Genomic DNA, 25,770 nt, shown 5'->3' with positions numbered 1-25,770 from the left:
TACAAATCACACCAGAAAAAGCAGGATCCAGTGGACATAGCCATTTTGGGATGAGTAAGATTTCCATCCACCCACGGGCCTGAGCCCTTGTCCACGGGTCCAAATGTTGAATGGTCATGTGGACACTTAATAATTCAGGAGATTTCAGTCTGTTTCCCAAGAATAGATTTTCTATGCGGCTCTGAACAAGTCACAGAATTCTTCTGCCTGGACATTATATACGATTTGGACGGTACCCTCTTGTGGCATCTCATAAATAATACAGAAAAAAGACTTTTAGGATAGTGCACATGATAAAAGACAGTAACAGTAGAAATTTTTGATCAGTTTTTTAAATTCTCTAGACAGTAGTAAAAGGCGAATATATATTATCTTAATTAATGTCCACGAAGTCCTGAGACAATATGTAATCTTGTCATTTCCTTTGAGACATGAAGAGACTGGGCTCCAGGAGGCCGTCCTGCCACGTCCACACAGCGGTGGGCGGCTGGTGGGCGGGGAGCACACTGAGCCCTTTCTCCCTCCTCTCAGCCACGTCCTTCACTCTGCCCTCCCCTCCTGCCCCACGGACACCGGGAGGCTGCCTCTGCCATCAGCACAGGCCGTCCTCTCTCCCCAGGCTCACTGGGGTGCTGGGCTTCCGCCCAGGGTCTCACCGATGCATTCCCTCTGTCCAGGACACTGCTCCAGCCCCACCGTCAAGTACATCCCAATGTCACTGCTCCCAGTCTCCCGAGACAGCTCCGAGTGATGCCATCTCTCATCAGTGACAGTACGCTGGCCACGCCTTTACTACATGACTGTCTATATACTTTCCACAGCAATGGTTCACATTCAGATTATGTTGCTGACTACAGCGGCAGTTTTCATCGAAGGGTGGGTGCCCGGTCAGTGCTTGTCCAAGTGATGCCTTGTAGCATCCTTCCTCTGTGAGGAGCACGGCGATCCAGTGGTGGCCAGGACAGGAGTCTGCTGGGAGGCGTAGGACAGACCTGGGGTGAGTCCGAAAGGGATGAGGGAGGTGAGGTTGCTGGGGTGAGAGGAAGAAGGGGGGAGCAGGGTTAGGGTCAGGGGGTCCCAGGAGAAATTGTCATTGAGTGAAAGGGGCAGAAAAAGGTAAAGAACAATTTGGGCAAAGGGCCTGCAGACAGGTTTATAAACAGCTTCATGTGGCTGGAGCACAGACCGAGACAAGCCAGCAGGGAGGGTGCCTTTCTGTCCTGGGTGCATCACCCTTCACAGCAGGAGAAGGGACCCCAGGAAAGCTGCACATCCTCTCCTGGGTGAGGCTGGAGGGCTGGTGCACAGCCTCCCTGTCGGACTGTGGGGAGATGACTGTTGGGAGATGGCCCGCATCCCGGCCCCTCTGCCAGGGTTAGGAACTGTTTCTTCCTGAGTTACCTAAGGGAAAAGATAACATGGTAACAAGTGCAAGTTTTCTGCAGAAAGCATGTCCCTCTCATTCACGTTGATTTGAAATGTACCCACAGGAAAGGACAAGCCTGCATGTTCCTGCTGACCGCTGACCAGGGGAACATGGGCAGGGTGCCCAGTGCCACCGCCAGGCCCGGAGCCTATACCTCCCTCACTGGCTCCACGCAGAGGACCTCGTGGGGATGTCTAGGTCCTAAGACAGGTGAGCTGAGTGACAGCATAACCAGACCGCTCACCAGCAAGTATTCATCGTGACTTGAGAGAAATACAGTTTTATTGAATTAAACCACTAAAATGTATGAATTGTTTGGTTTCCTTACCCTAAAACAAGTACTACTTGGTATGAGACTGTCTTTGGAATAGGGCACTTTTATGGACTTTGAAAGGGCCTCCATGATGCCAATCATCACGTGTCATTTTCCAGCAGAATTTTGGATCTCCTGCAGAAAAAAAATCCAGAAAATATATGGAATGTAGATATATCCCTGTTGTTCCTCAGCATACACAACTATATTTTGCTCAGGTATTCCCATGAGTGATTTGACTGTTCATAAATTTGAGAAGGGCTTTTTAACAAACAGGGGTGTCTTTTTTTAACAGGATGTGGGGCATGAACATTTAAATTCACTGTCCTGGTTGCCGTGAGAAGGAGCCTGGAAGGGCAGAGATGGGTCACCGCACCTGGAGACCTCTCTCCAGCTGGATTTTATAACTAAACCAGTTCAAAGGAGAAGAGTAAAGTCCACGCTCCCTTCAAGCCTTTCCCTGTGAGCTTGGCCGTGGCCCAAGAAAACTGAGCCACAGTAAATCCTGGGCTGTGGAGGATCCCAGGCCTCGACATATGCGAGTGTATCGGGAGTGAAAGGGTTGGATAACCAAATATTCTTAGAGCAGGGTGCTTCCTGGGTATCTGAGGGAAAGAATTAGGGAGAGGGCTGCATTTCCTTGATCCAGAATAGACTATTGATGGAATGCATTTATTATTACTTATAAGGGGTTCTGTTTATACTAGAAAGATTGGTCCTGCAAGGAAGCTTGTCTTCCCAAATGCTTTATACAGTTTCTAGCACATTCCTAGCATACTAGTAACATATTAATAGTGAAAATAAAGTAACTGGAAAAAGTTAAACATTGAACAATATTTCTTTATAGCATGTTTTCCTTTGTGAAAGGTAACTTTTTCTCTCTAGTAAAAGTTCAGTGGTGAAATTCATGGTGATTACTGCAACTAATTCACTTCAGCTTTTTGTAGGAACTTTGTATTTTGCTGTTTTGGTAGCAACCACAGAATTATATAGCTTTAGACTTCACAGAACACCCAGCCCAAGCACAAAAGAAGGGTGAATAAGCAATTGGGTAAATCCATCACATTTTCATGTAAACCAGTTTACATGAATTTTGCTTTTGCTTTGCCTTAACCAGCATAGACAATTAATTTAGCCAATCAGATTGTGTTAACATTGGGTACAATACACACACTTCCGCTGACTGGAGAACTCCAAGGAGTTCATCCTGACAACACTGTACACTGGAAAGCTCAGTAGAGACGATTAACCAGTGCACTCCTTTATTAAGCTGGAAAAGACTGTAAAAATGATTTATACAAAATGAAGGGCACCTAGCATCTTTTCAGAGCAGAGCTTTGCAAAGACGAGTGAATGAACCCATGAACTGTCTGACCCTACTCGCCAGATCTCAGGACTCGAACGCCCACGTGTATGCACCAGAGCATCTAATTCGCCCGCAGGTGCCGGCAGCCGGCTCACGCACCTAGCGGCAGAGAGGAGGCACGCAGGGAATCCACTGATCCGCCCCATTAAAACTGCAACAGAAAAGGCTGATGTTAACTTACACTAAGCCTTCCTTGGTTGGCAGAATTTGGGGAGGGGAGAGAGTTCTTATTGGTATTTTTTAGAGAAAAAAAAAATGTAGCTTTCGATTTTGTAGAATACTATTTAAAAGAAAATATTGATATAAATTTTAAAGAATACGAGCTTGGGCTAATTTCTTGTTTTCTTTTTTCACTGCAACAATAGTTTTTTTCCAAAAGCAGTTTTACACTGAAGCGCTTCACGTAGAAGTTTCGCGGCCGGCCGGCGGCGGCTGCGGGGAGCGCGGGCGGGCGGGCGGCCGGCAGGCGGCGCTGTCGGCAGAGGCGCGGCCGGTCCCGCGCGGAGCCGGCGGAGGCGGTGGAGGCGGGGGAGCGGCCGTCTGCGGAGGCCGCTTGCGGGGTTTTACTTTTCGTGGGGTGTATCCAGCAGAAGCGCGCACACTTTGGTTCTGTTGCCTGCAAAACGTGCTCGCTCAGAAATCAAGCCATGTGCCGTCGAGGGGCAGTTTTAACACAGACGTGGGGCGGGGCAGGTGGTCGCATTTCGTTTTCTCCCCGCGCTCGGCCAGAACTCTTCCCGGAGGGACCCAGCAGGGCGGGGACACGGGCCGGAGGCGGGGGGCAGAGGGGGGGCCGCGACGGGGACGGGGGGGCAGAGGGGGGACCGCGACGGAGACGGGGGGCAGAGGGGGGGCCGCGACGGGGACGGGCGCAGAGGGGGGACCGCGACGGAGACGAGGGTCCTCGGCCACGGCCCTGCGCCCGAGGCCCCGCGCCCGCCCCTCCAGCGCCCGTCGCCCCGCCCGGCCCCGCGAAGGCGCTAATGGGGCGTCTCCCCGAGCCCCGCGCCCCGGTGACCGGACACCCTTCCCAGCCCGAGCGCTGGAGGCCGCCCAGCTGCTGCCCAGAAGCGCCGGGAAGCGGGGAGGGCGCCGCTGGCCACGCGTTTTACAAGAAAAACTGGAGGTGAACCGCTGAGCGCCCCCGGGCGTGCGCCTCGCGCTGAGGGGCCCGAACTGCGCCTCGGACCCGGGCCTGCGGGGAGCGCGGGGGGCCGGGCTCGTCCCGGGGCTCCCGGGCTGCGGCGGGACTGCCTGCGTGCCTCGCGACCCCGCGTCCCCGCCCCGCAGGTCCCCGCCCGCGGGCGCCGAGGGGCTCGTTACGCGCGGCGGCGAGCGCGCGGCCCCTTCCCGCGGCCCGAGACCCGCGCTTAGAACCGGCCCCGGGTTCCCGCTAGAGGCGGCTCTTCTCGTCCTGTCGCGAGTGACAGGAACGGCGGTAAACAGCGGGGGGAGGCGCCGGGAAGGGGGGCGGGGGAGGGGTGGGGGAGAGAGTGGGGGAGGGGGCGGGGGCGGGGGCGGGGGATCTGACGAAGGTCCGCGCGCGGTGCAGCCCGGCAGCGGCTTCTAATTAAAGCCCGCGGAGCCCGGGGACCGCCTGACGTCGGCGGCGCGGGGATAAGAGGCGCCGGGTCCGAGCGGCCGAGCGGCGCGTGCGGGTCCCGGGCGTCCAGCGCGCTCCGCAGGCCGGCGCGGGATGGAGTAGCGGGGCGCGCGGACCGTCGCCCGAGGTCGCCTGCGGCTCCCGGAGGTAACCAGCCGGCCCAGCGCGGGCGGCGCCGGGGTTCCTAGGACCTGGCACCGGGCGGCCGCGGCGAGGGTCCTGGCGCGGGGCCTTCGCGGGGGGCTCGGGGGCCTGGGCTGTGGGGGGGCGGCCACCCGAAGGCTGGAGACCTGAGCGCAGCGCGGCCGGGCGCGGCTGCCTCTCGGGGGACGGGCGCGGGCGGACCCTCCGGGCGCGGCTCCGGGAGGGTAAAGAAAGTTGCGCGGCCGGCCCGCGCTCCCGGTGCGGGACGTGCGGTTCGGGGAAAGTTCCGCGCCGCGTAGGGGCGAGACGCGGCTGGGGGAGGGAGGGCGGGCGGCAGGAGGCGCGGACCTCGGCGTCCCCGGGTGGGGCCTCCGCCAGGGCCCCCCGAGCCCCCGCCCCCCAGCCCCTGGTCCGCGCGCTGCGCCCGGACCGCAGATTCTACCCGGAGCCCCTGCGCGCGGCCGGCGGGGTCGGGGGTCCTCGGGGGTCCTCGGCAGTGGCCGACTCCCCATCTCCCCGCAGCCCCTCCCTGCAGTCAGCGGACCTCCCGCCCGCGCCGAGCGCACCATGCGCGGGCCCGCGCGCCCGCTCCTCCTGGGGCTGCTGCTCGTGCTGGGCGCGGCGGGGCCCGGCCCGGGAGCCGCGGAGCCCCGGGAGGCGGCGGACAGGCGGACGCTGCTGCGGCTCATCCTGGAGATCGTCCAGGAGCTGAAGAAGTACCACGCGGGGGAGTCCAAGCGGCCGCAGCCCCTGGGGCCGCAGGACGCCGCTCCGGGCCGCAGGGAGGCCGCGGACTACGGGCTGGACCCCGAGGAGCAGCGCGCGGGTGAGTGCGCGCCGGCACCGAGCTCGTGTGAGCCTGGAAAGAAAAGGGTCTTTGAGAAAACGTATCTCGAAAAGGCAAATCCATTTCAATTGTTTCAAAAAAAACTTTAAGAAAATAGGAAGCCCACGAATGATGGCTCCGGGTGAGCCTCCAAGACGCACAGCCCTTCTCGCCACCGAGGGCGGCACTTCCCGCCGGGACTGTGCCCGGGCCCGGGGACGGGAAGTATTTTCACAGCAGTTTCAGGGGAGGCCGAAACCCCACCCGGCAGAGCCCCCGAGGCTGCCCTGGGGGCGGCTCCCAGGAAAGCTCGCAGCTTTTAAAGCTTCCGTGACACGATCGGGTGGACCCTGGTCAGGTCAGGTTCACGTAGACTCGGGTCAGGGGCAGTGAAGACCGACCCTGGGAGTTGTCTGAGCGGCGCGCGCGTCCTGCTGAAGCGAGCAGAGCGGACCGCACGCGGCCGGCGTCCGCCCGGGCTCAGAGCAGCCGGCGGCCAGGCAGCGCTGTGGGCTCGCCGCCAGGTGCCCAGTTCCCCTGCATTCACTTTCATCCCCTAAACCAGGTTCACGGCCTGTTTTATCAGGTAAACCAGGCGTCTGTGCCACCTTTCAGAGCAGGTCGTTTGAAGACATGCCATCCATTTTCTAAACATGTGCCCAGAAGGAAAGTCCTACAGCCACGTTGGTCTGAAGGGTGTCTTCTTTCTGGAACCTCAAGGGGCTGTGGAATTGGGTTCCCAAGCTCAAGATGAAAGTGTCTAAAGTGGTTTATTCACTGGAAGCTGCCAAACCACCACCCACACATGATCTTTTCACCCTGTAGCTTTATGGTCACCGTCTCTATCCCAGGGAGACGAGACGGGTGATATTGGAGCTTTGTGAGTCGTTCATACTGTTTAGAGAAAAATATGAGGACAGGTGTTTGCCCGGTTCACGTACAGCAAGCGGGGGACTCAGACTGGTTTCATTGGTCAGTCGGTGAGGGTCACGGGAAAGAAATGTTCTTTCAGGCAACGCAGTAACTAATTTCTTTCCCCACAAACAGAAATCGTTCCTCGAGATCTGAGGATGAAGGACAAGTTTCTAAAGCATCTGACAGGTAGGTTTTCTCCTCTGCTCACCTGTGGTCCCCCAATCCTTGCCTCCTGGGAGCCTCATGACCTGCCTCTTCTTCTGTCCCAGGTCCTCTTTACTTCAGTCCAAAGTGCAGCAAACACTTCCACCGACTTTACCACAACACCCGCGACTGCACGGTCCCGGCATGTAAGTGAGAGCACCTGGCTGCTCCGGCAGCTACGGGAGGGGTGGCTCCCACGGCCTCCCACCTAACCAAACTGGGCCGCCCTGCCAGACATGTTCTCTTTCAGCCATGGAGTCAGGGGCCAGGTGACCAGCCCACTGAAGACAGTCACTACATTGGGCAGCAGCCAGGGCCAAACTTAAACTCAGTGACTTTCACTGCAGTTTAGGGCTTGGAGTGGGACCATCAAACAGGTGTTGGGCATGAGATGAGGGGTGCAGTGCTCAGGGCGAGGAGAGCTGAGGGACCTGGGCCATCCCGGGACGTTTCCACGCACAGTGACACCCTCATCACCCAGGATTAAATTGCTATTTCAAAAGTGTTTCATCACTAACTCAGAAACGTGGGCCTGCCCTCCTGGTGCCGAGTGGCTGTGCCTTCCTGGTTGTTCATCCGTGAAGGCATGTGTTTATTTCCCCAGAGGTGGTTCCTTGTGCTGTTCACAAAACATATAATAGTGAGAAGTCACTTATTAGGTAAAGTGACATCTGCTAGAGCCCTAAACCCCCCCCCCTTTTTTTTTTTTTTGGAGAGAGTACAATTTCCATTGATGTCTCAGGGAGGGAAGTTTGCTCACTTGGTACCTTACCAGCTGCTTTCAGGGCTGACCAGCAGGCACAAACCAGACCTGCCCTGCCTTTAAAAAACAAAAAAAGCCACTTTACATGAAGTGGGAGTTTTTCAGCTTAGGCAGCAGTTACCCTGAATAATAAATAACAGGAGATCTCATCTGGGCACATTCACAAACCCCACCAGAAAGGCAGAAAGCACCCCCCAGGCTCCTGCAGCTCACCAGGTGACCCCAAGGCAAACAGCGCACCCTCACGTCCCTGCCATATGGACCTGGTGCACATCGCCCCTGTATTTCCTTCCTCTGAGATAGTCACCTGCTGTTTGAGAATTATTAACCTGCTTCCTGAGGCCAGAGAACCTTCCCATTTTATTGTTTAAGTATACACACATTTATATTAAATGCTGCCTTACAATAATAGAATCCTAGATCTAACTTTGATCAGATACCACATGCTAACTGTAGACCCTTCTCCAGATACCACATGTACCCACATTTGCTGCCTGCTGTGTTCACAGTAACTCAGCCAGCAGGGCTCCTGGTCACCCACAGCGAGAGGCAGTCACCGATCAGGCCCAACCACAGCTCTCCCAGGCATCGGAAAGGCCCATAGGCCCAGAGACCTGTGCACTACATGAGGCTACCCATGTGGCGTCCACCTCTCAGCCCACAAGGACTGCAGAGTGGATGCTGGACCACACCTACACTGCTCTGGGCTCCTGTAAGGTTGAGCTAAAGTGAACCCGAGGGCCTCTGTACTGTGTCCTGGTCCCAGAGGAGCTCCAGGGAAGGGCAGGGCTTCGGGTCCCACCCAGACCAGTAGCAGTCTGCACCTTAGTAAGGTCCCTGGGTGGACAATTGGGTAGAACTGGCAGACTAAATGGAAAGACATGGACAGGTGATGTTGGGAGAGCTGCTCTGTAAAAACTGCAGGTGAGGAGAACCCGGGACCTGAGGGCCCAGCCTCCAGCTGAGACTGTTCTTTCTTTGGAACCCAAGCGCCAGGTCCTCCCCATCCTCCAGCTATTCAGGCGCACCTTTGGGGATGGTTGCTGCTTGTCTAACATACTCTCGGTCTACTCCTTCATTCAGGGTTTCAGTTAGGAGTATGGCCTCTTCTGCTGGTCAGCGGGGTCTTGTGACTTGAGCACCAGCTTCTGTGATCTATAAACTGCTGCAGCTTTGCTGACGTCCAACGTCCGTGCTGAGTAAACCCCCTTGTGCAGGGTCCTGAAACTCCTTGCTCTGAGGCAGCACCTGGTGCAGTGATGATATGGGGAGTGGGAGGGATCCAGGAGGTCAGTCTGCAGTGATTAGATGATTGCTGCCCCTCCTCCTGCAGCCTAGCTGCTTGACTCACCCCCTCTAGAATTTCATGCAGATGGCTTTGTGTTACGAAGTTGAGGGGACTCATCCTGCACATGACCTAAAATTTAAGTAACGGCACAGAAGCTGTCTGCTAGGAAGCAAAATTGAAGTTACTTCCATGAGCCCCAATGCCCCCGAGAGAGGGGCAGCGCCCAGCTGTGGAGAGTCTGTGGCTGCCCCTAACCTCCACAGCCTCCCAGTTACATCATCTAACTTCTGCCACCAGATGTGAAGGCCCCTAAAGTACCGTAAATTAAGTCAACGACTTAGGGCCCATGGTTGCTTCCCTATTGGAGGTGTCCATATTGCATCCAGGGAAGATTTAAAGGAATAAATGGCTTTAGCAGTTGGTGTAGTTGTTGTAAATGCTGTTTACTGAGGGGCTGTCTCAGTGACTGACCGGGTCTGGGTTTATCTCCACTGCAGACTATAAGCGGTGTGCCAGGCTGCTGACCCGGCTGGCTGTGAGCCCCGTGTGCATGGACGGGTGAGGTAAGCCCCGCACAACCGAGCCTGCACAGACTGGGATCCCACTGGGAAAGGGAAAAAATTCATGGGCCTTTAGTAACACTCATTTTTAGCCAGGGTGGCCTTACTTTGAGTAAGTTGACATCACACTCAAAATATCTCCAAGGTACTGGTCTATGCAGTACCCCCGGATGCTGATTGGCACGTGGTATGTTTATTTGAAACAGACCAGTAGTTAACTACTTTCAGTGCATGAGTTAGTGCGTGACTTAGGTGCACATCTCAGGTCCTGCCTGTTTCACTCCTAACACTCATACAGGAGCACAACTAGCAAGTCCATGCAGGTTTTATAGACGTATCTGGCAAATGTTTGACTTGGGTTCTACCATTATGCCAATAAGCTTATAAAGAACAGCTCAGATTAGCTATCCTTTTTAAATGTTTCTATCAGTTTTTTCTTAGCCTCTAAGGGTAAAATTGTGAATACACGTTAAGAATTTATGAACTGTTTACCTTGGCCTCTTGAGGGCTGACATGTAACATGTAACACTAGTTGTCAGTCAGTGGACACATGAAAGTTATTTTCCTGACACAGTCATTTCGTAGTTTTATACTTACTGTGTCCTGTGTGCTGAGCTTGTCCCCACTAGTAAGACAGGCCTTGGCCCTCCAATGGCCATCCCAGGAAATCTATCAGCTGTCCAGAAACACCCATAGAAAGGGGACATACGCGCTTTTCTAGTGGTTCCTCTCCTTTCTCGTGGAGCACTGACCTTCCCCGGGAGTGAAGGCCAAGTCCCTCCTGCTCTGTGAGAAGCCCCGCATGGATGAGAGGAGCCACCTCGGGTGCACTGGAGGTCACTCCACATTCTATTCAGGTTGACCGAAAGCAGTGTTGACTGCCAAAGCTGGGAAAGGCTATGCCGCCCACCCTCTTGTCTTAACTGTCCAGTTTCTCTCCCTCTGCCCACGTGGTACCCAGAAGATACTTTCACAAGCATTGAATGGATTCTTGTACATCTCCCATGGTGATATGCTAAGGGGAGATGAAAATGTTATTTTTATTAAGCTTTTCTTTATAGTTAAAACATCACTGTTTCCAGATCCTTGGAAAACTGCTTCCACTTACCAGAAGGGGGACAGTGCCCTCTGGCTACACTCACTGCATGCACTCAGGCTACAGGCTCCTCTCTGCCCACTAACTAACCAGACTCCACAGCTGCTTGTCCTGGACAGACTGTTGTCAGGAGAGCAGGTGTCATTACCACCAAGGGGATGATCCCATGCCTGGAGTTACTCCTGAGTGAGGCTCTGCTTCTGTGTCAAGATGGGCACCCCAGGGCTTGGCCAAATGCAACTCAAATACTTAGGGAAATCCAGGAAGGAAAGGCACCTGGCTTGTCGAGCAGACATGGCCTGGGAAATGGCACTGCTCACCCACCCTACCCGTCAGAATCTAAGAAAATACGTTCAAAATGCAGGTGCTACTCCCAAAAGGTCACCAGGCTTGTCACGTGTCACAGCTGTTAACTTCATTTTGGCCAAGAAATGGGTAGTTTAGGACATTGCTGCTAACTACAATTTCACATTTTAAAGATTAATTTCTTCTAGTTCGTTTTAAAACTGCAGTAGCAAACTAACTGGTTGGTCAGGTTAAGTCAGGGTTAGGGCGCCCGCAAATTCAGGGCAGAGGGTGTGGGCTCCTGGTGCACAGCAGGCTGGCCCTGTGCTGTGAGCTTCTCTCTCTCAGGGGTCTGAGTGCGAGAACTCCCTCTGTGACCTGGAAGAGACCCCGTGCCTCCTCTCTGAAGCTCATTAACTAAGCTCCTCTGGCCAAGGAGCCAAGTCCCTGCTTCCCACCCTCAGTTTCACACACACACTGCATGGCTGCACGTGTGGCTCAGGTTAAGTTAGAAGCCTGAGCAATAGCGTCAAAGAAATGATACCTAGCGTAGTAACCGTGACATTCCTCTTCCTTTCTAAAGTGAGTCTGTACAGTGGCTCAGGGCCACATGGGCCCTGGAAGTGCTTATTCTTGATCAGCCTTGCAGGCCCCTTCCCACTGAGGCACAAGCCAGTCAGCTCCTGCCCAGGATGGCTGCACACTGTCCGTCAGGGCAGACCGAGCTGCTGAGGATCTGAGGGCAGTGTCAGGACGATCTGAGGGCAGTGTCAGGACCAGTCCACTTGTGCTCATGACAGTTCTCACTCCTCCAGCGCAGCAGGTGTGGATCATGGCGCAGCTGCTTACTTCCCACTCTGGGGACAGATTCCTTGCATTTACAAACATCATGTTACGTAGCTGATCACAGGGCTTTCTGGAGCCAGTAAGTGTGGAGAGTGACAGGACCTGTGTTTGCTTTCAGCAGCAAGCGACTCTGGCGGAGACCCTGAGAAGTGCCTTGGAAACCAACAGGGAAAACAGACCTACTACCCTCATGAACACCCCCCGTGAACAAGAGATTTATTTTTGCAGACTTCCGTACTCCTTGAATTTCTGTTGTTGACACGGTCTGCAGACACGTGTCAGTAAGTGCACCTGAAGGCAAGCCTGCCACTCTCTGCTTTAGGAACAAGGAAGCTCCGTGCTGGCCAGGTGACACTATGGAAGGCGGAGGCCTCTCCCTCTCCTGATCAAGTGAAATCACAGAGTATTTCCTTAGAAACATATGCAGATTTGAAACTATATTTTCATATGGCACATGGTATGATTTAGTATTTTATTACTTTTACGGTTAAATTCCCAGAGTAGTATTTGGAACTGCATGAAAAGTTTTTAACAAGAAGGTAAACCTCGGCCGTGTTTAGGAGACAGTGGGTGTAAGCCGTGAGCACCCCAAGGCTCATTCACCTGTCCTTTATGTAATAAATGTACAACAGTGTCAGCATCCTGTGCAATATGTAAATACTGTAAATAAGACAAGTAATAAAGTGTTTGTTATAATAAAACCCTAAGTGAACTTTACTTTCTAAATAGTCCATCGCTGGGAATTCAGGGTTACAAACCCATGAGGACAAACACTGGCAGCACCTCAGAGAACATAAAAGGCATAAGCACACAAGATGGGAAGGCTGCGACTTCTTGGAATCAACATTTACATCACTATTTAAAGGAGAGGTTACTTCCTATTGAGACATGATTTCCTGGGAACCTGGTTTAGTAGCAGATGTTTAAGTGTTTGCATCTGTCTTTCCTGTGACTTTGTGGTCATGAAACACTGCACTATAGGAACCCTGACTTCTACGCAACCCCAGGTCTTCATAGGTAGACATTCTGAACAAATCTGACTGGACCCAATTTAAAGACAAGTGAGCTCAGCTGAGTTTCCTGTTCAGGACCCCTGGTCTAGGTGCAGCCATACAACAGAGTGGAGCCCTGGGGTTTGAGATCTATATGTAAACATTAAAAAAACAAACTAGAGGGACCCATTTATGAGCATAAAGGAACAGAAGAGAGCAAGGAAATCCTCTGCTTTGGCTTATTAATCAATTACTGGAAGACGGGCAGGGTGAAATTTCTGAAGTGCTCTTAGTCCTATGTTCTAAATGGTTAATTCCTGAGCTTTTTCTCCAGTCTTTATTTTTTAGGCATGTTATCAAATTCTCAATCTGTTTAACCTCTCAAGTTTCCTATGCACTAGGAAGAGCTTTCGTGGGGAGACTCTCGAGGAATCCCACAGGCTTCCTGCCCTCACCCCCCTGTCTCACTGCCCTCACGTCCCTGCTGCCTGGGGGGAGAGCCACCTGCTCATCTTCCAGGCACAGGTGGGTGTAGGACTAAGCGCCCCCCACCTGGGACCCTCATGATGCTGTGGACAGGCCTCAGACTCTGTAACAAGACAGAAGCTACAAATGGGGTGGAGACAGAGTGAACTGTCCCCCACGGAGCCATGACACAGGGCCTGCCCCTGGGGAGACTGCACACCCTGAGAGGGGTTAGGCAAGGACACTGGGGCTGCAGGGATCTCAAACTTCTTCCATAAACAGACATAACTGTAATCTTCATCACTTTACTTCCTAACCCTGAAGACAACATGTATGTCTAACATCACAGACCATCTGAAAGGGGTAATCAAAGCATCACTTTCCAATTCTTCACTTGTCAATAAAAAAGCAGTCAGCAGACTTACATCTTAGTTGTATTTTTATCATTTCCCAAGTTTATTTTGAAAAGCCTTTTCTGACAAGCAGCCATATAAATTTTAGATTAGTTATCTGCAAGCCCACAGAAATGACCTGTACTTGCCTGTAAATTAAGCTCTGAGGAAAGAATACTGATCACCATGTCAACATTTAAGCATTCCAACATAAAAACTTTTTCCAGCTCTTCATTATTTGGGTTGTAGATGGCATCTAAAAGCAGACACATGCCTCAAACCAATCACAAAGCAGCTTACAGTGTCCTGCCTTCTTGATATAACTGTGGCTCAAATGGAGCAAATAAGCCGACTCCCTTGTGGAACAAGCTACACAGAAACTAGGAAGCTCAAGATTAACAGTGCTCAAGATTATTCGGTAACCTTTCTCTTCCCTATACACGCGTGTGCACAAATCTGTGAATGAACACAACTCATCCAGGCTGAGAGCCCTGTGGATTGGGCTCCTACTGCCCTGTGGAAGGGGTGCCAGGGACAACGCGTTTATTTTCACGCTGTCCACAAACTCAGGGAAGAGGTAGGGCAGGTGCTTACGGGGCTCACATGCTGACAGGCCTTAGAGTCTATGTTTTACTTGGCTGTTCTATGGTTTTGTCTGTAACTGGAGCAAGGTGGGAGGTCCCGCTGGTTTATGAACACTTCATGTGCCTCATAAACTGTCTGAGCCAAAGATATTTATTTATTCTTTTGCCAAACACAACCACTGATTTCCATCTACAATTATTTTTAAAGTGAGAAACAGCAGGTGGACGGAAGTACCAGCACTGGCCTTGAGCTACGGACGTGACCCTCGGCTAGGACACGACGGATGCGGCACCAGCAGGTGAACACAGCTAGTGGGCCCTCTCCAGGAAGGCCCTGCAGCACCTCATGCACTGCTGGTACACGGTCTCAAAGTCAGACTCATTCCCCTGAAAGGAGGAAAAAAATAACAAAACCTGTGAAACAAAAATGCCGAGAACCTCAACACGTCACTCCAAGCGGCTGGACACAAAATGGGTGGTCCTCACACTGGCCCCACATGTGGACATGAGACTATACTTACATAATAAGGGTCTTCAATAATGAGCTGTTTCTGAGGATCGTAGCTCCCAAGTAGTTCAATTTTAGCTTTGCTGTTGTTAACTTGATTACTTTTTCTAGTCAAATCTCTGTAAAATTAAAACAGTAACTTAGTTTCCTGATCAGTGGTTTTGTGTTAAACAGGGACATTTGCTAGGGTTTTATGAAACACCCAAATCAGGACGGAGCAGAGGTGACCTAATTTAAAAAGGAGTTAGACACTCAGCGGACTCATCCGACCCTTAGGAAGCTGTCAGTCCCAACAGCAGCCTATTCTCACTGACCTTTGTACACAAAACATGCATCCATAAGTCAGAGTATTAACGTGTTCTCCTGTGAACTACATGCTGACACAATCAGTCAAACACACCGTTTCTGAGATGACAGAATGGATCTCAAAAGGCCATGTGAACTAAGTCCTGAGGGCCATCAGCCCCCCAAGGTGTCAGTGCCCCCATGGTCAGCCTCACTGTTCCTCACTGTCCACTCCTGGTGCCTCAGCCAGAGCTAGGGACAGCCCATTCGACACCCTCCCCCCTCTAGCTGTCCTGCTGCTATAGAAGGAAAAGCTGGACTCCACTGAACTACATCGTAACACATCTCGACTGAGCACGGGGCATGTTGGTGTCTAATAGACAATCTCCCCAAAGTGACCTGGGCTCAAACAGGAAGGCCAGTTATCAGCCAAGTGGCCCTAGCAGGAAGGGACAGGCAGCAAGAGAAACACTGGACGAGCGCCAACCATGCTGGGATTCATTAATAAACGGTAGCAGAGGTAGCAGAGTTTTCTAACTAGGCATTATTGGTAACACCCACAGCTACTGTGTAAGTAAGAAAAGTGAGAACAATGCAATTAACGGGGGGGGGGGGAACAATTTACGTATTTTAATGACATTCCCCACTAACAAGAACATCAGTGAAGCTGTTGGGTGCACACGCGTCCACTGGACACAGTACTGAAAAAAAGAAGCCGTTTCTCTCCATCAAACGCGTGGAATGGGGATGCATTATTCCCGAGGCAACAAGTGACTCCCTGTGGACAGCACTCATCTGTCTGTGCTGCCAACGAGCTTTGTTCTCAGCACACAAAACAGCAAAAGCTGTCATGTGCCAAACAGCACGGAGACCGGTCTTAAACTGGACACCTTCACACATCTGTCCAGTCACTTAACCCGAGTCTGTGTCTAACCTGTAGACTATACTGTGCTCACTGATTTCTGGCATGATCACAGTGCAGCATGTGGTTTCTTCTTTAGGTGTGATTCCATTTTTATACATGTAGCCCATTCCAGACTGAAAGTTCAGGAGGGCAGGAGCAAGAAAAGTTTTTAAAGCTACTAATAATCAAACTTTCCCGAGGGTGTGTCTCTCTCTCTCTTTTTAATCCTCACCGGAGGATATTTTTCCACTGATTTCTAGAGAGTAAAAGGTGGGGAGGGGAAGAGGGGAAGAGGGGGAGGGAGCAGGGGGGAGAGACATTGATTGATTGCCTCCCGCCCCCGCCCCCGCCCCCAACTAAGGCTAGGGATCCAACCTGCAACCCAGGAGGGCGTGTCTCTTTGTAAAAAAGAAAAAAATTCTAAATTACTTTCCGAACTTCTTACTACTGTAAATAAATAAATTCTGTACAGTGGCCATCACTATTAAAACTTTAAGATAATGAAAAATCACTTGGACAGCAAAATACTTGGCCTATTATTAAAATGAGAGCTGAACAGAAATACCCTTCAGAAAGGGAATTACCTCAGATTGCTTTCATCCATACACAGCATGTAATCAAACGTGGCAAAGTCTTCTTTAGTCACCTGGAATTAAGAAGTCAAAACATAGTGTTTACATTTACACCAATCAAACCTAGAGGATACAGAGCAGTTAAAAAAAAATTGCTATACTAGAATCTGTTACTCAAAAATTAAATTTAGGGTACTTTAAAATGAAAATAGAATTAACCTATTTCCTAAAATTGTATTGCAAAGAAATTTTATAAAGTTTCTAGAGTAAACATAAAATAGCAAAATATGTAGATGCCAAGTTTATGCTTCATCTTCAATTTCTTAGTAACAATGCAGAATTCAGTTAACATATTAAAATGTCACACACAAATGAAAATGAAAACACAATGACCCAGAATCTACAGGACACAGCGAGAACAGTACTAAGAGGTAAATTCATAGCATTACAGGCCTACCTCGGGAAATAAGAAAAATCTCAAATAAACAGTCTAACCTCACACCTAAAGGAACTAGAAAAAAAAGCAAACAAAGCCCAAAGTTAGTACAAGGAAGGAAATAAAGATCAGAGGGGAAATAAACAAAATAGAGACTAAAAAAATAATAGAAATAAAACCAAGAGCTGGTTCTTTGAAAAGATAAACAAGATTGACAAACCTTTATCCACACTCATCAAGAATGAGAGAGAAACTGGAATAAACAAGATCAGAAACAAAAGAGGAGAAGTAATGACTGATTCCACAGAAATACAGAGGATTGTGAGAAAATATTACGAACAACTACATGCCCACAAATTGGACAATCTGGAAGAAATGAGTAAATTCCTAGAAACACACAATCTTCTAAGACTCAATCAGGAAGAAAACAGAAAATCTGAACAGACATACTAGCAACAAAGTTGAAGTAGTGATCAAAAACTCCCGACAAATAAAAGTTCTGGACCAAATGGCTTTGCAGGTGAATTTCACCAAACAGTCAAAGAAAAATGAACACCTATCCTTCTCAAACTATTCCAAAAATTTTAAGAACCAGGAAGGTTCACAAGCTCATTTTACAAGGTCGGCCTTATGCTGATTCCAAAACCAGACAGAAACATTACAAAAGAGAAAAATACAAGCCAATATCCCAGATGAACACAGGTACAAAAATCCTCAACAAAATATTAGCAAACCGAATCCAGCAATACATTAAAAAGACCATGATCAAGTGGGATTCATACCTGGGATGCAAGGTTGGTACAGTATCTGCAAATCACAAAAATCATATGATCGTATCAATAGATGCAGAAAAACCACTTGACAAAATCCAGCACTCATTTATGATAAAAAGGCTCAGCAAAGTGGGAACAGAGGGTTCATACCTCAACATAATAAAGGCCATTATGACAAACCTACAGCCAATATCATACTCAATGGGCAAAACTAAAAGCATTTCCCTTAAAATTAGGAACAAGACAGGGCTGTCTGCTTTCACCACTCTTATTCAACACAGAACTGGAAGTCGTAGCCACAGCCATCAGACAAGATGATATAAAAGGCATCCAAGCTGGAAAGGAGGAAGTAAAACTGTCATATTTGCAAATGACATGATACTGAATATAGAGAACCCTAAAGATTCCACCAAAAAACTACTAGAACTGATAAATAAATTCAGTGCAGTAGCAGGATACAAAATAAATATTCAGAAATTAGTTGCAGTTTTACACATCAATGACAAACTACCCAAAAGACATATTAAGAAAACAATCCTATTTACAATTGCATTAAAAAATATATATCTAGGGATAAATTTAACCAAGGAGGTAAAAGACTTGTACTTGGAAAACCAAAAGGCATTGCTGAAATAAACTCAAGACGACACAAATAAATCGAAGCATATGCCATGCTCATGACAGGAAGAATTAACATTGTTAAAACATCTCTATTACCCAAAGCAATCTATAGATTCAACCCCTATCAAAATACCAATGGCATTTTTGACAGAACTAGAACAAATAATCCTAAAATTAATATGAAACACAGAAGACTCCGAATAGCTACAGCCATCCTGAGAAAGAACAAAGCTGGAGGGATCACAGTACCTGATATAAAACTGTACTACAAGACCACAGTAATTAAAACAGCATGGTACTGGCATAAAAAAGACACATAGATCAATAGAATGGGACAGAGAGCCCAGAAATCAACCCCACCTGTAGAGTCAGTTAGTATTTGACAAGGGCAAGAACATACAATGGGGTAAAGACAGTCTATTCAATAAATGGTGTTGGGAAAACTGGAGACAGACACACGCAAAACAATGACACTAAATCACCTTCTTACACCATATACAAGAACAAACTCAAAACGGACTGAAGACTTAAATGTAAGATAGTTAAAACCACAAAGTTTTGTTTGGGTCCTGACATGGGTCCTAGCAGTATTTTCTGGATATGTCTCCCAGGGAAAAGATAGAAGGAAAACAAATGGGACACCAACAAATTAAAAAAAAAACATCAACACAGCAAAAAAGCAACCCACTGAATGAGAAGATGCTTGTAAATGATACATTTGATATCCAATGAGGGATTAATATCCAAAATATAGAAAGAACTCAAATTGCTCAAAAAAAAAAAAAAAATCCCATAAAAAACCCCACATCCAGGTGTATATCCAACCAGGACACAATGTGTGATGCTGGGTGCATGTCCAATAGAATCTCACACAGGTGCTCCCAGAAAGACACGTACAAAAATATTCACAGAATCCCGAACAGGAAACCACCCAATGTCCAGCAAGAGCGGGAAGATAACTGTGCACGGCTGTCAGGGGACAGGACCCAGAGTGATCACGAGACCCTACCACAGGGCACTATGGAGAATCAGAGCACAGGAGTGACAGGAGAGCCAGAAAGACAAGATACAAACTTTTCGTGGTGACCTCCAGTGGAGAGAAAGCAGCAAGCACTGGTCATGCTGTAAAAACGGACTGAGCTTACAGTGATTCTGTGTACATGCCAGAGAAGTTTACTGAAAAGAGGAAAGAATGTATAATAAAGTAAACATCTCCACAGAAATGACCGGACGTGAGCCTCCACTCACTCAAGAGCATAGACTGTGCGTCCAAGACAAAGAAAAAAGCACCCTACGTGTATTTTATTTATTAAACCCAAGCTGAAAGTGCTGGGAAAAGGAACATTTTAAGAAATAAAATACAATAGTTCTTATACAAGTTGTGACAATGACTAAAGAGAAAACCTGTAAACATTAGTGAGATTCTAAAATTAAAGATCAGATGTGACGCTAATTTATAAAACATATCTTACTAGCACTTTGAAGTTTAAAAAAGACTGAATTTTCTGAAAGACAACAGGAAAAGAAAAAGACAAAAAACAGATTATGTGGAATGCTACTTCTAAATTACCAATGTTCTTAAAAAAACAAAGTTTCTAGCTTTGATTTTTTTATGGCATGTGCATTTAAAATAATTTCTTTGTACCTACTTTTAGTATATAAGTGTATGAGAAACCATCAGATCTCGGTGAAAAATAGAAAATATAAAAGTATGATTGCTTATAATTCTGAAGAACTCCTTGACATACATCTACATTCTTTAAAAGAGTACAAAGGAGGGGCTGGCAAAGTGTGCAGACGCTCGATGAGATGAATGGGCAAATGATAAAATTCCCTCCTGTCCAATGAAAATCCCATTTAAGAAAGGGTCACAGTCAAACAACACAGCCAGACACTGCAGGTTCACAGATGAGAGTAAACTTATGTAAGCCAAAAATAATGTGTCTTACCAATTTCTGAGGCATCATTAATGTATTAGAAGTATTTCTAAGACAATTCTGTTTTGTGAATTTTCTGGCTCACACCTTGATTTTTTATTGAAACAAAGCGATGTTCAAATCCCAGCTCCACCATTTGAAGCTGGATAACTTTTGATAAGTCATTTATTCTCTCCAGGACTCAGTTTCTTGATCTGCAAAATGGGTTTACCCACCACTCCCTTCCCTAAAGAGTAAGGAAGAGGGTAAAGATGGACCACAGTGCTGGTGGCAAAGTGAACTGAAAAGCTTTCCACCAGTTAGCAAGACAGGGTTAAAGTTCTGATTCAAGCACGAACACTAAATCTTAGTGCTCACACTGCCACCACACTCACTGATGTGACATATTTAACCGCTGATTTTCAAAGCAGTCAGCTCCTTGTTCTGAAGGCCTCAAAAGCCCATCTCAGGACATGGCCTGTTGTCCTCTGAGGCTAACCCACAGTCCTGCTAGGCCTAAGGAGCCTGGACATTTCCTTAGTTTGGGTACGAAAGGAAGTTAGAAGATTTTAGCCAGATTTTTTAAAAAGTCAACTGAATCTCCATAAAACAATCACAGTCCAGGAAAAACAAGACATGAGACGTTCTGAATTACAAACTGGGCCCTGCGTCTCCCCTTGGAATGCTGCTGTGAAACCTTGCTCCCCTGTGGTTATGTGAGTCTAGAACCCTGTAATCCAGTAAGGCGTCCGCCAATCCCAGGTGGCAATTAAATTAGTAAAAATGTAAAACCCAGTCCCTGGGTCACACGGGCATCATGTCAGGTGAGCAGCAGCCACCTGCCTCCCTGGAGGGCGCAGACAGGGTGCACTGGCCTCATCCCCACAGGTTCTACTGGGCAGGGCTCGGAACCTAAACCTAGGCGTTCCAGTGCTGGGGTGCAGGCTGTGTACCTACCAAATGTCAGTGTGGCCGGAGGCTCCTAAGGCCCCTCTCAGATGAAAATGCTCTTGAATATATTAGAGGACTTTACCCAGCAACACCTGTTACGTGAGCAGAGTCATCACAGTGGCCCAAGGGTTCAGAAGCTGAGGTGGAGACAAGGAAACTGCAGCTCAGGTACCAGCTCCTGCCCAGGGCTCTCCCCATGACAAATCACTAATTACATGCTTTATTAAGTACATTCCAAGACCCAAGTCTGTGGACCAGCAGTGAAACAGAATGGTTGCGCTGTGGCAATGAAATGGACCGTGAATACACACTCACTAACAGGTTAAGTCTGGTCAGGCCTCTCCTAGCCTCTGAGGTTCCAGACTCTACGTAATAGACATTAAAGATTAAATGAGATCGCTTCTACCTGTCTGGCTCTGTGGGCTGTGTCGATGCCATGATTTCTTAGGCAGCTCACAGCTCTTGGGTCTGGCGCCCGGCCCACGTTCCAGTCAGAAACAGCACTGCTGTCAATGACCCACTGTAACACAAAACACACGTGTACACCCTCAGGTTTACATAACGGTACCTGCCGGGCAACGTGATTCATGGGAACACCATGCTTCTTCATGCAGTTCTGCCCTCGGTAATCGGGAGGGTTCCCCACTTCGTACGTGGAGGTCGCCGCACTGTCAATCCTCCACTGCAGGAGAGAAGAAAACATTTTTTCGCAGTTTCCTGCCCCAAAGGCATTCCGGTTAGCCTCTTTAAAACAGTGAACGGTGCTTACCTTATCTGAAAGGTTTTGATCAGTCACAAGTTTTCTGAAAACTGCTTCTGCAATGGGTGATCGGCAGATGTTACCTTAAAAAAAGAGGAGAGGGCAAAAAGTGAGCGCTAGGTTTGACGGAGGGGAGGTGCTGACTGCCAGCACAGGCTGGCCCATGGGCCACTTCATAATACCTGCTAGGGGACAGCCCTTCCCCAAGGACAGCATCTGCCCATCAAGGTGGGACCTGTGAGAACAGCTGGCCAAGACCAAGTTCAATGGTCTGACACCAACTGCTCAAGCTTCAAAGTACCAATGGCAAAGACATCAGAAAGACCATTATAACCAAAACCCTTGTTTTTCAGGTTGCTATCAATGACCCCAAGTGGGCCATGAAATCAAGGATGTGGGTTGTAAACAACCAATTTAAAAGTGAAATATGACAGAGTAAAAATAATGTATTTTCAAGTACATTGCACATAATAAGGATCACTACTGTTTCATAAAATACACACTAATGTGTTTAGGTATAACACAAACTTTTCCTGCATGACGTGGGTGAAGTCCTTCCTAGAGGGCTGTGGGCACGGGCCACCCTCACTTCAGACCAGCTGGCTGTAAGTTTGGAAGTCCCACAGGCTCAATAATCCTCTCAAGGACTCACAGCATTCAGGAAAATCTATACTTATAACTGCAGTTTTATTATTACAAAAAGATACAAAGCAGAACTGGACAAAGTTAGAGAGCGTATAGTAGATCCTGGAAGAGCTCCCAATAGAGAGCTCTCTAGTCCTTAGGGATACGTTGCCCTCTGGTCATCAACGTGTGACAATACTCAGAGTCCAGGATGCTTCTAGGGCTCTGACACTGAGGGTGCACTGGGTTTTCATTACGTAGGCATGAATGGGTGAAATATCAGCTTGTGGCTGGACTCAGCCTCCAGTCCCCCATGGCTGGGTTACCTCCTTTGCCCCTGACGCAGGTGCCCTCCCTGAAGAACATGACACTCCTTCCAGGAGACAGGACAAAAGCCACCCCTTTCCTCAACTGGGGCCAAATTCCTTACTCACCAGGGAAAAAGATAAATTACATAAAATCTCCTCTCAAATTATCTCTACCATGTGCCAAGCAACACATTTACGGAGATACAGTTAGCTATAATAAACACAAGAAAATCAATGCCGATAGGAGCACAGAAAAATATTCTAAAAAGCATAAACAATAAGGAAACTGGTTCTCAGAAAACACAGAGGATTAGAACAGATCTTTAGTGGACAAAGACCTTGATGGGCATCGTCTTGAAAAGGGCACTGAGTCAGGGCAACTGTATGAATGAGTAGGTGGAGCTGCTGCAGATACGGAGAGGAAATGCGTGTGAGCTGACGGGTCTAGTACACAGGAACCCTAAACTGTGGCTAGGACTTGGACTTAATGTAGCCACAGTTGGAAGAAACTAAAGGTTTTGGGGAGGAGTAATGAGATTTATTCCACAAACATATCGTGTATGACTACGATGGGCCAAGCACTGTGCCAGGGCACGGAGACAGAAAGCATTTAAGACACAGACCCTTAGCAAAGTTAGGAAAATAACCACAGGACTAGGAAACATTGGATGGGCTTGAGGCTGAAGGTGGAGACTAAGTCCCTAAGAGGCTAACAGGAGAGGGCAGGGAGCAGACAGAAACTGAAGCAAGGATGGGGTGACAGAGATGAGGTGAAGGAAGGACAGACTGTCAGAACAGACGGCATTTAGATACCAGACTTTACCAACATTACAATCTTCTGGTTCAAAATAAACAGGCAGAATTAGAATCTACTATAGTTTGTGAATCATAACTAATTCCCTATTGTATGAAACTAACTCGATGATTTTCAATTTCTACACTAACACAGGAGTTAACCTTGAATGCCCTCAGGAAGCTAGTTTGTGCTGTGCTGTTTTTCCTTTTCATATGCTAAATTTTTTTTTTTTAAATTTTTAAAACAGGTATTATCATCCCCACTATTTTAATTACCAAAAGGCCTCCTATGGATGTGCTATTATAATACATGTCACCATATACCCAGGAGTACTTTTAACAGCACTTTTCCAAATTAAGGCAACTGTTGCTATTTTGGAACTCTAGAATAACAGATGCCTAATATCTCAGCATCTAAAGACATAATAAAAACTCACCCATTTACAAATGATTATGATTAACTGCAAAATAAAAACTTACTTTTCCCACAAGACAAAAACATGAACGATTTGCTGCCTTAACTTAAAATGTCATCTTCAGATTTCTTTAAAAAAAAATTTTTCAATCTGTAAAGTCTCAAGTCCCCCCCCCCCCCCCAAATTAGTATAATATGTACTTATTCAACACCTTCATTTCAAGGACAGAGACTCAGAAAAAAATTACATTCTCCCAGGGCAGGGGCTGCATCTATCCTACCCTGGGAGGCCCCAACACCTAGCAGTGTGACACATACAAAGCACTCAATAAACATAGATATGTTGTAGGAAGAAGTCATCTGGTACCACAAATATGGTACCTCCAACCGTGCGGGCTGTGGCACGATTATCTTACAAAAACATAAAATACTTAATAACCTTGCCAAAATAAGGAGCTCAGTTCAGTGAAAAACATTTGGCATTTTATTTTACACTTTAGTCTGAAAAAGGGTCCAAATAAATAATCTGAAGGAACGAGGTCTTTACACTTTAGAAACACACTGCTCTCACTGTCCTGTGTACAGGTACCAGGTGAAATGGCATCATCTGCGGGACCTCCAGTCACCTGCAGTCCGCTCCTCTCTGCGCGCTGGTGTCCCTCCTGCTGCCCCCGCCCTGCAGGTCTAATCTCAACAAAACAGCTGCTCAAAATCCCCCAAAGGCTCTGCTGTCCTCACATGGCCTCCCCAGACCCGTCCTCCCGAGGCCTTGAGACAGGGTCCACCACCGGTGTACAGCCCACAGCGCTAAGAATTATTCCCACATTTTAAAATAGATAAAAAATACCTCAAAAATAATATCTTATGACATGATCTAACTATATGGAACTCAAGTCCCAGTGTCGATAAAGTTCAGCTGGACTACAGCCAAGCTTAACCCTTTGTGTGTCAGCACCTGCAAAGCACAAAATACTTGCTCTCTGGCGTTTGACAGAAACCGGGGCCCCGGGCCCACGTACACAAGGAGTTACCTTCTCCCCTACGCGCCGGGAATGGCGCGAGTTGGGTCGTGGGAGCACCGAGAGAACCCCCAGCACCGTCCGGTGCTCAGGCGCGGGCGAGGGCTGCTTGCGCTGGGACCTGGGGAACTGGGCCTCCCTGGTGTGGCTTTTACGACCCCAAACCCCCAACCCTTGCAGCCCATCGGCTTCAGCTCAGATTCACTTAGAAGCGTGGGCCCTGGAGACCCCCCAGGCGGCAGGACGCCCCTCAGCAGCTTCGGCTCAACCCAGCGAGGGGCTGGCGGGGGCTCTGGCAGGTGCAATGGCCAGGACCCGGCGCGGAGACCGCAGGGCGAGGGGACGCCGCGCAGAGCGGGCGCGGCCGGGCGCTGCGCGGAGGGAGAGCCGGGCCCCGGCCACCTGGGGCCCGCGTCCCGGCCCAGCGGCGCAGCCCGAGCGCGCGAGGCCCACCCTCCCTACCCAGGAAGGCCAGAGCGGGGCCCCTTCGGCACGACTCACCCAGACACACGAACAGCACCGACTTCGGCACCTGCTCAGCCATCTTCCCGCGCAAACACCGAGGCGCCCACTGACCGCGTCGGCACTTTCAGGCGCAGCGCATGCGCACTCCGAGCAAACCGCCCCGCGCGCCTGCGCCGACCGACTTTAGAGAGACTGGGGCCGAGCCCGCGGGCCTCGCGCCTGCGCAGTCAGGTGTAAACTACGCGGCGGGAGGCGGGCCCGAGAGTCTCCCGGGGCGGGAGAGGGGCCGGAGAAGGGGCGGTGCCGGGGAAGGGGGCGGGGCTGCAGCACCTGGAGGGCGGGGACCCGGG

The 25,770-nt window shown here is 49.2% G+C and overlaps 2 protein-coding genes across 5 annotated transcripts; one reads left to right on the top strand and one right to left on the bottom strand.

Annotated features, from left to right (window-relative positions):
- The first annotated feature begins 4,164 nt into the window (after positions 1 to 4,164).
- Positions 4,165 to 12,344, top strand: ALKAL2 (ALK and LTK ligand 2). Of its 3 annotated transcripts, none has more exons than XM_081157154.1 (6): positions 4,165 to 4,231; positions 5,375 to 5,678; positions 6,726 to 6,779; positions 6,863 to 6,943; positions 9,346 to 9,411; positions 11,754 to 12,344. In XM_081157154.1, exons 2-5 carry the CDS (start codon positions 5,420 to 5,422, stop codon positions 9,408 to 9,410), a joined length of 459 nt encoding a protein of 152 aa, XP_081013280.1. In that variant the 5' UTR covers positions 4,165 to 4,231; positions 5,375 to 5,419; the 3' UTR covers position 9,411; positions 11,754 to 12,344. The 3 variants fall into 3 exon arrangements, with proteins under 3 accessions (XP_081013280.1, XP_081013279.1, XP_081013281.1); XM_081157153.1 differs by lacking the exon at positions 4,165 to 4,231 and adding an exon at positions 4,705 to 4,855; XM_081157155.1 differs by lacking the exon at positions 4,165 to 4,231 and adding an exon at positions 4,753 to 4,855 and having other exon boundaries at positions 11,757 to 12,329.
- Positions 12,345 to 13,524: 1,180 nt separating this feature from the next.
- On the bottom strand, positions 13,525 to 25,655 carry ACP1 (acid phosphatase 1). 2 transcript variants are annotated; one of them, XM_081157151.1, is made up of 6 exons: positions 25,457 to 25,655; positions 21,804 to 21,877; positions 21,603 to 21,716; positions 16,350 to 16,411; positions 14,590 to 14,695; positions 13,525 to 14,455 (listed from the first exon to the last, which is right to left on the bottom strand). In XM_081157151.1, exons 1-6 carry the CDS (start codon positions 25,497 to 25,499, stop codon positions 14,378 to 14,380), a joined length of 477 nt encoding a protein of 158 aa, XP_081013277.1. In that variant the 5' UTR covers positions 25,500 to 25,655; the 3' UTR covers positions 13,525 to 14,377. The 2 variants fall into 2 exon arrangements, with proteins under 2 accessions (XP_081013277.1, XP_081013278.1); XM_081157152.1 differs by lacking the exon at positions 21,603 to 21,716 and adding an exon at positions 21,441 to 21,554 and having other exon boundaries at positions 25,457 to 25,595.
- Between the last annotated feature and the right edge of the window lie 115 nt (positions 25,656 to 25,770).

Source organism: Miniopterus schreibersii (genome assembly GCF_964146895.1).
Source record: "Miniopterus schreibersii genome assembly, chromosome: 13".
NCBI lineage: Eukaryota > Metazoa > Chordata > Mammalia > Chiroptera > Miniopteridae > Miniopterus > Miniopterus schreibersii.
This window is presented reverse-complemented; position numbering and strand designations above follow the sequence as displayed.